This window comes from Perca flavescens, chromosome 14 (genome assembly GCF_004354835.1).
Source record: "Perca flavescens isolate YP-PL-M2 chromosome 14, PFLA_1.0, whole genome shotgun sequence".
In the NCBI taxonomy this organism is placed as follows: Eukaryota; Metazoa; Chordata; class Actinopteri; order Perciformes; family Percidae; genus Perca; species Perca flavescens.
Genome location: NC_041344.1, coordinates 22,902,260 through 22,915,952, shown reverse-complemented (window position 1 = coordinate 22,915,952; position 13,693 = coordinate 22,902,260). Strand labels below are relative to the sequence as shown.

At 42.2% G+C, this 13,693-nt stretch overlaps 1 protein-coding gene across 3 annotated transcripts in view; it reads right to left on the bottom strand.

Annotated features, from left to right (window-relative positions):
• Positions 1–13,693, bottom strand: part of col16a1 (collagen, type XVI, alpha 1) — a 113,239-nt gene that overhangs the window by 67,933 nt on the left and 31,613 nt on the right. For 2 of the 3 annotated variants that reach the window (XM_028596719.1, XM_028596722.1), the window contains exons 9-29: positions 11,976–12,008; positions 8,888–8,923; positions 8,702–8,737; positions 8,363–8,395; positions 8,200–8,244; positions 7,536–7,574; positions 7,329–7,391; positions 6,311–6,355; positions 5,595–5,690; positions 5,267–5,305; positions 4,907–4,951; positions 4,747–4,782; positions 4,539–4,661; positions 3,776–3,811; positions 2,991–3,026; positions 2,581–2,709; positions 2,290–2,334; positions 1,896–1,931; positions 1,752–1,805; positions 814–864; positions 582–725 (exon numbers count right to left, since the gene is read on the bottom strand). In XM_028596719.1, coding sequence (XP_028452520.1) covers positions 582–725; positions 814–864; positions 1,752–1,805; positions 1,896–1,931; positions 2,290–2,334; positions 2,581–2,709; positions 2,991–3,026; positions 3,776–3,811; positions 4,539–4,661; positions 4,747–4,782; positions 4,907–4,951; positions 5,267–5,305; positions 5,595–5,690; positions 6,311–6,355; positions 7,329–7,391; positions 7,536–7,574; positions 8,200–8,244; positions 8,363–8,395; positions 8,702–8,737; positions 8,888–8,923; positions 11,976–12,008 — 1,200 coding nt within the window. The remainder of the gene's footprint in view (positions 1–581; positions 726–813; positions 865–1,751; positions 1,806–1,895; positions 1,932–2,289; positions 2,335–2,580; positions 2,710–2,990; positions 3,027–3,775; positions 3,812–4,538; positions 4,662–4,746; positions 4,783–4,906; positions 4,952–5,266; positions 5,306–5,594; positions 5,691–6,310; positions 6,356–7,328; positions 7,392–7,535; positions 7,575–8,199; positions 8,245–8,362; positions 8,396–8,701; positions 8,738–8,887; positions 8,924–11,975; positions 12,009–13,693) is intronic. The other variant, XM_028596720.1, reaches the window with a different exon arrangement.

Here is a 13,693-nt window from a genome sequence, read left to right as displayed (position 1 = left end):
TCCAGATGCTGCTTAATTTGTTTTACTGTGGCAACAAAATAGGATAGCAAGACGCCGCTTTGGTTGTGTGGAATTTAATTTCTATCATTAATTCTGATAAAGACAGATTTACTGTTGAACTTCTGTCACAATAAAAGCACAATAACAAAAAATGTAATAACATAAAGTAAAATAAATCAAATATATACAGAAATGGCAATATATACCATATAATATCTTAATAAACTTGGATGTAAAGTGAGCAGCAGGGATTAAAGAGTCCCGGGTTCTTGAGGAGCTCAGAGAACATCATACCGCCCTCTATAGGAGGTACCAAGAAAGTCTTAAGAGGCCCTGACCATCTGACAATTCATACTGTGTCCCTTTGTGTTTGCAGTATGCAGTGTTGTGTGTGCAAGGATAGCATCAGTCATTTTTCTAGCCCTTTTGATCAATCTGACTGTTTTGCTTCCATTGCAAGCAAGGCAACAATGCAACCTCTCAAAACAGAATGTAAGCTAAACAAAGTTTTTAATTCCAAAAAGCTGTCTGTGTACTTTTGGATAAATTGTATTTGATTTAGTCCCTAGATAATCTCGTACCTGTTTGCCATCAGCTCCAAGACCTGGATGTCCGGGTGGACCTGGAAGGCCTGGTTCGCCTGGCTTGCCTATTACTCCATCAGGCATTTTAAAGCCAGCGGGTCCGCTACCAACCTCGGCCGGCTGGCACAGACCACACTCGCCCTAGGGGAAGGCAGGGAGTCAGGATGGTTAGTTTGCATGACAATCAAGCTACAGAATGCAAAAAGCAAATGCATATGTCTACGCTTACCTTATCACCCTTAAGGCCAGGAATACCAAGACCAGGCAGGCCCTGCTCTCCCTGTCAAAAGATAAATATGACATTAATGTGATATGGAACGAGATATTAAATGGTGTTTTTTTTTTTAAATATGCACATACAGATGTGTTTCTGAAAGTACTGTAATTGTGAGATGCTGGTGCATAGATCGCAAAGCAACATATGGAAAATGTTCAAAATCCCAAGAAGGAAACTTTCAGCTCAAAGTGCTCAAAGCATTAGCTATTAGCAGATGTTTAGATAGATAGAGATCAAGTAGTTATTGACAAAACAGAAATACTAGACTGTACTATACTAGCTCTAATTTTCCATGTTGTGTGTTTTAATGTTGTTTTAATAACTAATTTAACATCTGGCCAATGTACAACAGTTAGGCTTTAAGGCTTGATCCTTGATGCAGAGGCCCAGGGTTCGATTCTGACCTGCGACCCTTTGCTGCATGTCTTTCCCCTCTTTCTTTCCCCCCTTCCTTTCCACAACTGTCCAAATGCCCCCCCCAAAAAAAAATAATTAGCATGTTGGCTAACACTGGCACATTTACAGTAGTCTATATCCACGACGTTCCACATCCTGGTTGCTCCTTTGCTATTTAAGGCTATTTGGCAGCGGCACTGCAGCTCTATCTGGTGTTTAGCACCGCCCATGAAGACTGTGATTGGTTTAAAGAAATGCCAATAAACCAGAGCACGTTTTTCTCCCATCCCAGAATGCTGCGTCAACTAGCCAGACCCTCCTCAGCAGCACTGTGGAGGAAGGTCTGTCAAAGCGAGACTACATTTACAATGATGTTGATCAATGTGCATTATCCATGAGAATGAATAAATAAACATACTACACTATTTTTAATCCACCACCAAAATCCATCCAACCTTGTGCTTCACAGCAAACGTTTGTCACTGCTCTCTTACCTGTGAGCCTTTCTGTCCATCCTTGCCACCGGGTCCCCGTGGTCCAGGCTTTCCCTGTCCCATAGACACATTGCATTTAACAACATCACTGAATCTGGATGTGAAGCGAGACATCCTGTTTCAAAGAACTGAATCTCAACTTACCGGCTTACCATCACCTCCTTTGCTGCCTGTGTTACCCTGCAGACAAGTTTAAATATGTCAAAAATCTGACGCCATCACAAAGTGATAAAAATTGACCGGGTTTTTTAAATTGGTAATTCACATTTCATAGGTAAGGTGCACCCTACAGGCAAGTTGTGTCAAATGATTTTGGTTTTTCACAAGCTAAGCTTTTCACTAATAAGTTCCCTGCTGAGTAAAATCCCTATGGCAGACAGTTTTTGGCCCTAAATTTAGCGCACTGCTGTGATTATGCTCATCATTAAGTCTATTACAAGCCCCATTCTGCAACCTACTGAGTGAGTTCACCTTATGTAAGCCTAGTCTGCTATTGAGGTCACCGACTCTCAGCGCTGTTTCCTTTCATGTTACCTACCTTCTCTCCTTTAATCCCAGATGATCCTACATTTCCTGGCTCCCCCTGTGGAGCAGGAAAAAAATTGAACAATATATCATTTTAATGAAGGTGCTTATCTCTGCTCACACATGCAAGCAAACACACTGATGTAAACAAAATCATAAAAACAATTAGCCTATCAGTTTTCTTCTACCATGTGTGTTACAGTATATAGAATTGTTGCCTTTCAGTAAGACCAAAGATAAAATAGTTTTCACCTTGGTTGTGTTAGCATTAGAATCACATTCATTCTTCCTCAAACAGACTTACTTGCTCTCCTTTCTGTCCGATCCCAGGCTCCCCCTTCTCCCCCTTCTGCTGCAGGGTTTGGGTGAGGACGCCGGGGACGAGGTTAGGGGTTAACTCTCCGAGGGTGGGGCACACAGAACACTGCTCTCCCTAAAGCACGCAGACGGATCGAAGGTGGGTCAGAGATCGTCTACCAAATAATTATCCACATCATGACTCATTCAAATAAAAACACATAATAAAATAAATTAGCATGGTTAGAAATGTTCTGGTGCTCCAAGACAGGAGCAACTAGTGCTATGAATGATGTGTCCAGGTCTAGCACGACTCACAACGCAAAGTTCACTAATTAGGGTACTCTATCTATCTGGCAACGGAGTAAAGTAGTCTGAACAAGAAATTGTTTAACCTTAAGCCTAATAAAAGCTGACCTTTTCTCCTTTGATCCCAGGTGATCCTGTTTCCCCCTGCCAAAACAAACAAAAACAAAGACATCCAAGATGGCAAATTAGTCCCAGCTCACTCTGATGAACGTTGTTTGCTTTGAGATGTCGCGTCTCGACACGGCATTGGAAGCATACAGCGGTACAATTAGGCAGATTGTATCAGCTATGTGTGAGTGGGTAGGTGTTTGGAGCTGGTTGGCATTCATGGACATTAGGGCTGGGTATCGTTAAAAAATATTCAAAACCGGTACCGATACCAATACCGTGATTTCTATACCAGCCAATCACGAGCATTATTATATCTTCATAGAAGCATGCTGCATGCTTATTGGCTCACTGACACTGATGAGATTTACTACTTAGGTATTCAAATTGGGTATTGAATGACGAGGAACTTTGTCAATTCTGTCGGTGCCTAAAAAGTATTGAATTTCGGTACCCAGCCCTAATGGACATATGGGTATAGATATACTAAGGTGGCCATTTTTACTGTGTGTGTGTGTGTGTGTGTGTGTGTGTGTGTGTGTGTGTGTGTGTGTGTGTGTGTGTGTGTGTGTGTGCGTGCGTGTGTGCGTGCGTGCGTGTGCACAATTAGTTCTCTTCTGTGGAGTTTAGTTCAGCTAGTTTGCTTGCATCTGCTTTAGGAGAGAGCCTTCTGCTGCTGATGTTAGCATATCTGAATGTGTAGGAAATGCAGATGAGCGTGTGTATTAGGTCACGCTTCCACAGAATCTGAATGAACCATAAGCTGTAAATGAATGACTCTATACCTTGTGTCCCGCCTTGCCATCTGCACCCAGAGGCCCCTGGTACATATAGGGGAAGAAAAGGGAAGAGAGGAGCAGGGATGAGCCAGAAGTTATTGTTAGTTCAACTTTGATAGAGCAAGGTCCTCATATCTCACTCTCTCTCTCTGTTGCTTTACCTCCTTCCCCCTCTGAACCTAACCAGATATAACAGATGGATGCTTGCATTATTGGAAATCGTTGTACAGAGAATCTCATAAGGCTCTAGATTTATATTCTTTTTCCCTACCACAAATCACTCCCCATTTCACCTGCTGGGGTTAAGTGGGGAGATGCAGAATGAACAGGAAGAGAAACACAATGCACAGCATGTTGTATGCAGACTCACCGGAGAGAGAGAGAGAGAGAGAGAGAGAGAGAGAGAGAGAGAGAGAGAGAGAGAGAGAGAGAGAGAGAGAGAAAAGATGATGGTTAAGATTGCAATAACAAAATGACAGTTGACAGCGTATCACGCGTTCTCTCCTTGAGCTGCTGTGAGAATTACGAGGGTGAATACGACCCAGAGGTATAAATAAATGCCATACCTTAACCTTAAAATGATAAGAAAAATAAAATATATACACTATCAAACAAGCGCTCAGGGTTCAATTGTCAGCTACAGCTCAGACTGTGACTACGACTCGTTAATAAAACATGTAGCGAGATCGTAAAAATGGTAAACTGAACCACTCAGGGCAGGTTCAGAATACATTACAGTTTGACATAAAGCTCAAACCGTTGTACTTACAGGCAGTCCTCTCTCTCCTATCCCTGGTAATCCAGGCTCTCCTTTAGGGCCTGGCTTCCCTTGCAGAGCCACTGTGTTACCCACGTCTGCAGGCAGCACGGGGCACACTTCGCATGGGTCCCCCTGATGATTGAACTCAAGTCAATAGGTGGATGAGAGAGCACACAGGCATGCAGATTAAGAGATTCAAAACAGTGTTTGCAGGTACCTTGTCTCCTTTAAACCCTGCCGGTCCTCTTGGTCCCTATGAAAACAGCAGAAGCCCAGTCAAACTCTGATGTATCCGCTCAGTCAGATTCGATAGATGTATTCTGGAAGCTCATGCATGCATTGCTGAATATCAATCAATGTTTAAAAGAGTCTCTCACTGGATCTCCTGACAGCCCTTTTTCTCCCGGAGGTCCTGTACTTCCCTGTTAAAACAAATCAGACTATTGTTACAGGTACCCTAAAAACCATGTTTTTAACTTGTCTAGTAGTCATTTGGGGTTTTGCTAGCCTAAGGATGGCAAGGATTTCTGGATTTACAGGAGGTTATGTGATCCTTCAACTACAGTGGAAAAAATGGTATATATATGCTCGTCTGCATCAGTGGTTCCTCCACATTTCTATCACACGAGCTGTTGATCCACCTCACCCGTCATGTTCCAAATATGTTCTTTGGAATGGATTATAAATGGGGGGTGGGGGTGGGGACGACAACATCAAGTGTCAAATGGTGAACCTACCGTGTCTCCCTTTGCACCACCCGGTTCACCAGGAGGGCCCTGACGGGAAAACAAAGTACATGAATCTTTTCAAATGCCGTTCTGAAGACACTTTTAGGCTTCGGACAAAGGCAACGAATGCTGCACCAAAAGAAGGAGTCCTGGCAAGTCCTGCCCTGCAATTCTGAGATCAAGGTCTAATAAAAGTTGTACTTTTTTGGTCAAACTGAGACCATCTCGAAGACGAGTGTAAGGACATTAAGATAACCAGTCACACCATCCAATAAGTGCACATAGGCTTCTTTATTTCCTCCAGAGGATTAAAGAAAACAAAAAAACACACACTTACTGGTAAGCCTGGCTTTCCGACTCCCGGTAGGCCTGGCAATCCGGGCTTCCCTGGCTCCCCAGCCAAACCCTCAGGACCCACCAAACCTGGGGTACCCTGGGAAAACAAGTTCACCACATCTCTATTAAATCATGGTTTCTGCAGGTTTCACAAAGGCAAGGCAAGGCAAGGCAGCTTTATTTGTATAGCACATTTCAGCAACAGGGCAATTCAAAGTGCTTTACATAAAACATTAAAGAGCATTTAGAAAACAATTAAAAACAAAGTCAAATTTAAGAGTTTTTAAGACCTTTTTAAGACCATTATAAATGACATTTAGGACCTATAAAAAAATAAAAAGAAGTCAGAATTGATGTCAGAGTCCGGAAACATCTTCTGAAACAATTCCCCGATTTCCTCATTTGCATTATAGGGCTGGTGTCTAGATTGGCTGCAAAATAAGTTGCACGTTAGTCTCGTTTGTAGTCGTAATACAGCAAATTATATTTGGACTAGCGACATAAAGAACTACAACACCACAGAATAAAAAAACAAACATTTTAAAGCTGCGGGAACATTTCAGTGAGCATTAAAGGGAGCGTTGCATTGACATAGGAAAATTAAGACACACAACACAACTCAGACTTTTTAAGACCCAGCGGAAACCCTGTAAATCCAACCCGAACTGAATATTTATGACAGACAGGTTGATGGTAAAAAACTCAATGAAGACAGACCTTCGTTCCCTTGGGACCGACGACACAGATGGACCCTGCTCGACCCTGGGAAACGGTGACAGACAGAGAGAGAGAGAGGCGACAGCATCAGTATGGTCACTGATATCGTCAGGGCCAGCCCAGAATAATCAATCACATCTACAAAATGTCTTTATAAGTTGTTAAAAGTCACTTGTTGATTTCCCCCTGTTTATTGACATTTCACAATTGGAAATAGGAAGAGAGAGAACTGCAGAGTCGGTAAGACGTTTTATCTTCAGTGGTGCATATGCAATAATTTTCTAGCTGCCTGATTCAAGTCACATCAACAAGCACATTCAAATTCACAATGTCAGATAGCTTAAGAAAATATATTCTCCACCACATCCATCTGTCCATGACAAGCACTTAGCCTGGTGAACAGCTAAACGTGAGTGCGTCTGATGCCAGAAACCAGAGGGAATATCTCAGAGCACACACGCGTTGTAATTTGTCCCTCAAAACTTTTCATGCGTCTACAGGATCACTGCGCTGAACACAGAAGATTAAAAGGTTTAAGTCTTCCTGAATAGGCGCCTGCCTGTGTGAGAGACGAACGGCGCAGTCAATGAGGCAGCATTGATTGTGCAAGCTTTGTTGCTCTAGCCTAATCTAACAGGCATTAACAGGCCGACTTAACGCCATGGGAGGGGGGGCGCGGGGCATGATATCAATGGGAGTCTAAGCTTAAAGAGTAATACCATATAAGTTTACTGAATATCCACTCTTAGCCAGATAAAAGTGGCTGTGTAAGTGTGTGTGGTTTTTTGTGTGTGTGTGTGCGTGTGTGGTTTTGTGTGTGTGTGTGTGTCTGTGTACTAGTGTGTATGTGAGTGCACGGTTATATTTAGCATTTGTGGTACTGAAAATATATATTTCAAGGTTCAATGGGTTGACTTAACCTCAAAGCAAATTTCTTGTCTGAAAGACACTTTCATTGATTCATATATACAGCATAAAGACAATATAAATAAATAATAAATAAATAAAAGACACATACGTCCTTGCCTGGAGTGCCTGTGAGACCCTGTGTACCGATCTCTCCCTTCTGACCTTTTTCTCCCTGGACAGAGCCAGAGGGGAAAAACACGAGGAGAACCATACAGAGGGACAAGTCAAATAAAATAGGGTTTGGAAATGAATTAGAAGGACATTACAAAGGTCATATCTTCATTATTCATCAATGAGAGTTTCTTAAACCTTTCACCTTGTACCCTGCTGCTTCGCCCCAGTTGGCAGGCAGCGCCTGTGGAGAGGAGGAATGGAGACAAGGCCCAGATCAATGACATGGCTCTAAACAGACATCACACACACACCACTGGAGCATAGCAAACTACACAGTGACCAGTCAGCAACCCGAATGGACTACTAGCTGCAACCATATGCTCCACTCACGCACACAAACACACACGCATGCATGCATGCACACACAGACACACACACACACACACATATATATATATATATATATATATATATATACACACACACACACACACACACACACACACACACACACACACACACACACACAGAAACAGGGTACATTCAGATGCATGAATCAGATGCATCACACTTATATGCGTACAGGGAGACCTGCACAAATACATTCATGCACACTCACGTATACAAAGCACACACTCATTCCCATGCATAATTAAAGCTATGTACACTATGTAACTTTTCCCCCCCTTCGGTCCCCCTACAGGTTGTCTCATTGGAACTACAGCTGCAGCTAAAAGTTACATAGTGTTGCTTCAATATCGGGACTGGATGCTTGAAAATGGATTTTTGAATAAGGATCAACCAAATAGCTGATGGGTTGCAGTGGGATGCGGTGCTATAACCTGTAACAGAAGATTGGCACTCACCGGCTCACCTCTCTCTCCCTTCTGGCCCTCGGGTCCCTGTGTGCACTGAGGTTAGAGACACTTGGTTGGCATGTATTATCACAGACCACGTTTTGGCCAATTTTTAGGTGAGACAATGCTTTAATTCAAAACGAGTGGGACGCAATGGAAAAAAGTTACTTACTGGACCTGGATTAGAGCCAGAACAGCCATCACCCTGAGATGGAGAGAGAGGCAGAAAAGAAGAATGATTGCTTATGGGTGATGAACAGAATCAGCAAACAACCTAAGAATGCATATCAACTAGGTGGTTGGATTGGTCCACAGCCAGCATCGTATTAGACTACGGCAGCATCCAAGTATTTGTGTTGGAGTGTGTACGTAGATAGGTATCAGTGTTCAGTGCTAGGCATGTCTGGTCACATGTGATGACATCACACATTCTGCTGATATTAGTCCGACTACACACACACATACAGATTTATGTGTGTGTATGTATTTTGTTCATGTCTTTCACACTCACCCGGTCGCCTTTTTCCCCTTTCAACCCAGCAGCTACCTGCAACACACGCACACACACACACACACACACACACACACACACACACACACACACACACACACACACACAGAGTCACACACTCTGCAGTGGTATACGTTTGGCATGATCTAATGGAAAGAAGTGAAAGTAAAGATCAGAGATCCTTACATTTTCTTCCCCATTCAGGAGTAAACAACCAGCACACTACAGACAGACAGAGAGACAGACACACAGAGACAGAGAATTATTATTATTAAACTTTATTTAATATTCACTGAACAAGTTGTGTCTGAGTAAAAAGGAAGTTTGTGAAGATGCGTTGTAGTCTCTGTAGTTGCCAGGTGGAGGCACTGTTAAACAAAACTAAACTGTGTGCTGAACCTCTGTGCTGCTACAGTATGCAGTTAAAAAAGGATGGGAGGTGGCCAAATGGGCACACAACACATAGACATACACACGCACGCGCACACACGTAGGCACGCACACACACACACACACACACACACATCTCCCATGGGACACGAAGATCAATAGGAATGTCTGATTCCCACAGCACAGGAGTGAGGAGACCAGCTGCTCCTCACAGGAGGGTGAACACACACACTCACACGCACACATACCAAATAAGGATAACCATTATAAATAACTGAAGCATTTTTAGCGGAAGCGAGTAATTAAAGCCGAATCCCCCACCCGGTGTTTCTGGGAGTCATGCTTTCACACACCAGAAAGTTTGCATACATTGAAGCAGCGACTATGAGTTTGCTGAAACGATGGAAGGGGGCTTGTAACAGCACAGAGATAATGTGTAATTTTATCCCCCCCCCCCCACACCCTCCCTCTTACGAGCTACAAATCTATCAATGGCTGGCTCGACCAGCTGCAATTACGAGTCACTCTTTCCGAGCTCTTGTCTGGCTGTGGGCTTAGTCAAGTCCTCATATAGTTCCACTTAAAACCTCTGCAGCTTTGCCTTTATTGTTAATTCTCTACTTTCAGCTTTGAAATGGAAAAAGTCAGAATGCAGTAAAAGAGCTGCACACTCTCTCTGTGTATTATGAAATGGCACTACAATATCCGTGTAAGTTGCCACGTCGATAGGTTTTTGTTTACTGTCTGTACGAGATGCAGTGTTTTTCTGAAAACCTCAGCATCTCTCTAAACTTCAGTCCGTTTGGTGTCCCATAAGCATGAGCGTCCATGCTGTGTGCCTACCTACCTCTCTCTCTCTCTCTCTCTCTCTGTCTCTCTGCCTATTCCCTCTTGTCCTCTCTTTTCACTCAGGCTTCTCTGTGCAGGACCATGAGTCATCCTGGGACCTCCCTCTCTCTCCTTCCCCTGGCTGTTGGTGCCTCATTCCAGATGTTCTGGAAATAGATCTTCATACTCCAGGAGGTTCAACCCCTCCTCTCTCTCTCTCTCTCTCTCTCTCTCTCTCTCTCTCTCTCTCTGTCTCTCTCTCTCTCTCTCTCTCTCTCTCTCTCTCTCTCTCTCTCTCTCTCTCTCTCATTTGGTTGTTTCCTTTCCAAATGTGTGACTTGTGATAGTGGGCTATAAAAATAAAACTGTTAGGCTTGGTATTTAGTAGTAGCATCTATGCACTTTTGTTTTTCACAGTAAACATCCTATTGTGAATTGTTAACCTATGGCACTAAGTTATGGTTTAAAATAAATGCTAAAGCGCTCTGTAGAGCTGAGGGAAAAGTCGTCAGCGATAACTTTGTGTGTGTTTATGCCACCACAAGCAATCATTTTCATGTTACACATGTTGCCATTGTATCTATTTGTCATATATATATATATATATATATATATATATATATATTGATTAGTGCAGCTTTAAGTGTCTCCGGTTTTATAATTGAATCCCAGTATAAAGTTTGGCACAAGTATCCTAATTAGTGTCTCATTCTACATTATGCATACCAAAAGCTATGCTCATTTATTGGTCTAAACATCTCAAAAGACCGACAGATTTGTTTTGCGACCAACATCCTGTCAGCGAGCCTTGTTTTTTTTGGTATTAAACATCCCTATGGGCTCATTTTTTGGCATTGTTTCTCTAGCTCCCAGGACTTGACAGAACAAGGGCAACACCCAGTTTGATTCTACATGTTTTAAAATATGTAGAATCAACTATATATTTGGGGGTTTATTAGTGCCAATTTCTCAAATGCATGATACTTTACTCTGATGCATGATCGAATGGCAAAGACAGGAAGTAGATGCTTTGGGATTTTATTTCTGGAAAATAGTCCTTTGTGTTACAGTAATATATTCCTGCTGAGCCCTTTGACTCCCATAACCAGTAAGCCACTGATTTAGCAGGAACAAGCTATAGTGGAATAGCTGGAGCAGCATGACATAAACACTGTGATGGAAATTGGTTTCTGACTGAGCTTTAGGATTGTGCAGCGGAAGCCAAATCCACCCCTTATTCAAATCATTTATTACCATAATCACATTAATACATAGGCCTGCTTGGCATATTTGTTGGCATTTGTGTTGCAACGCATAATATCAGGTATCAATGGATTCCTATGGGTACTATGCTCATTTTTACCCTGGAAAAACTGTCGCCTCTGTAATTTGACCAAATTAAACCCACAGAACAGAAAAAAAGTCACTTTTGTTTCTTTGCGAGTGATTGCCCCCAGTGGCAAGGCAAGCGTTGTGCTCCATCCCAGGTAATAACCTACATTGAGAAAGTCAGGGGAGGTGGCCAGCTGCATTAGATAGCACACACAGGAGCAACATAATGAAGCGTCTAGAGTTTTGCAGTCTATTTGTGAACAAAACATGCCTACTGTAGGTGAATGACAAAATGAACAGGCAGCGGCAACTCCCGCCTGAGACTCAGTGCATAATAAGGTGTAAATCAGTCCTCGGTCCGTCAGCGAGCTAGGTACGTGTTGTGGAGGGAGGTGGAAATAGCGATAGACTATTTCTTTTTCTAAACCCATGCACAACACACATACACAATATAAAAGCTGTACACACATACATTGTCTTCCTATTTGAATTTCAGCAGTACATCCTTATCCACCCATTTACTTGCTAATCCTGGACCCTCAACATTGGACTTTTAGAGTCTCCAATTCAACTGAACCTGCATGTGTTTGGACTGTGGGAGCTTGAGGCTTACTTTGAGGTGCCCTGTCTTGGTCTGAGCCACTGAGCCAGTCTCATTAGAAATTCAATACTGTAAAATCAAGTGTGTGTGTGTGTTTGTGTGTGTGTGGCTTGTGAGGCTTACTTTCTCTGCCAGATCCTTTGATGCGAAAATCTCCTGTTGGTAGACAGAAAGAAAAGGGAAAAACAGAAATGAAAAAAAAGAAAGAAAGAAAACGTCAGGCCTTTTTCCTTTCATGTCACATCTGAACATGACCTCAATATTATTGCCATATTGGCTTCACATTGATCCAAAACTGCTTTCTGTCTATTTTTAGACACTAATGTTGACAGTTGTAACAGCCAAAACTGTCTCAAGACACGCTAAATGCAATAGCTTTAAAGAGCATTCACAGAAATATTATTTAGTGTGGTTTGCTCCATTTTGACTCAAATTGTATCAAGACATTAGTCTACATTTTTGAAATTCTCTTCAAACCTTTGAGCACATAGTTTCACATAGAGCACACACTCTAGTTTATATTCCCAGTCACTGGCAGTTCTGCTGCAGTTCTTAGTAACTCTTGAAGACTTTCCCAGGAATGGCAGCAATTGCATTTTTTAAATATCGCTATAATATAATATGAGATCTTTGGCATAGGCAAACTGTTGTTTTCTTGTTCCATGTGCAGTGCATCCCTGTTGTCGTTGCAATCCATTGCATCAGATCCACATTGAAGAAAGGAGAAATAAGGGCCATCTTGGTTTCACACACGGGTCATTAACAGTTATTCTTTATTCTGAGTGAAAAAAAGAGATGAAAGCAGAGAGAGAAAGAGAAGTACTGTACCCCATGAGCCCAGGGCCAAATAAAGAGACGGACCCTGCTGTGCACAGAGTTACAACAAGAAACATGGAGGAAAGACTGGAAAGCTGATCGGAAACAATTTGTTCAAGACGAAAAGTCAGAAGGAGAGGAATAAGGACGAGTTTCGGCAAAGGGAAGTAGGGAGAAGACATTTTACAGCTGGTTTTGGACCTTTGGGTCCTCTGAGGACCAGATGACCTTTCAGTTGGGAGCAGGGCTGAAAGCAAGGGGGGGAAAAAAGGTTTACAGCACTGGAAGATGAGAAACAGTGTGGGTGAGATTTGTCATACCTCAGGAAGGCAGTAACTGCTGTGACCCAAACACAGACACAATCAATGGTACACACACCTTTGCACCAAACCTGATTCGACTAGTAATTGTAAAAACAGACACCATAAGATGTAGTTTGTTTCTGTATGTCCTATAAGTAAATTCATCCCATAATCCTATTGTTGAAACCAAAACATTCTAGCGGAAATCCCTAAGATACCAGATATGTCAGGCTGAATTTTGGGGAAATGTGTATAAAATAATGAACAAAGCAATTCAGTTTGATGGGATGGTGAATACCTAAACAAAAACATTAGTTTGAATATTTCACTTAGTGTAAGCATCATTTAGCTCGAATAAAGACGTGGAGTCTCCAAATCTATGATAGTGTGAACATTTTCCAGCCTTAAAGCAGTACTAAATCGACATTTTGGGAAATATGCTTATTAGTTTGGCTAGCTGTTTCCCCCTGTTACAAGTCTTTGCGCTAAGCTAAGTGACTGCTAGCTTCATACTTAGCATAGAAACATGAGAGTCGTATCCATCTCCCAATCTAACTCTTGGCAAGAAAACAAATATTATATCAAACTATTGCCAAAAATATCAAACTATTGCTTTAAAATAGCACTTAGCGTTGCACTCCTATAAAATTGTCAGATTTACTATGAACCTTTAAAATGCAGCACCACCACAGATATCATTTTTTTATTCTCCACATCCTTCTT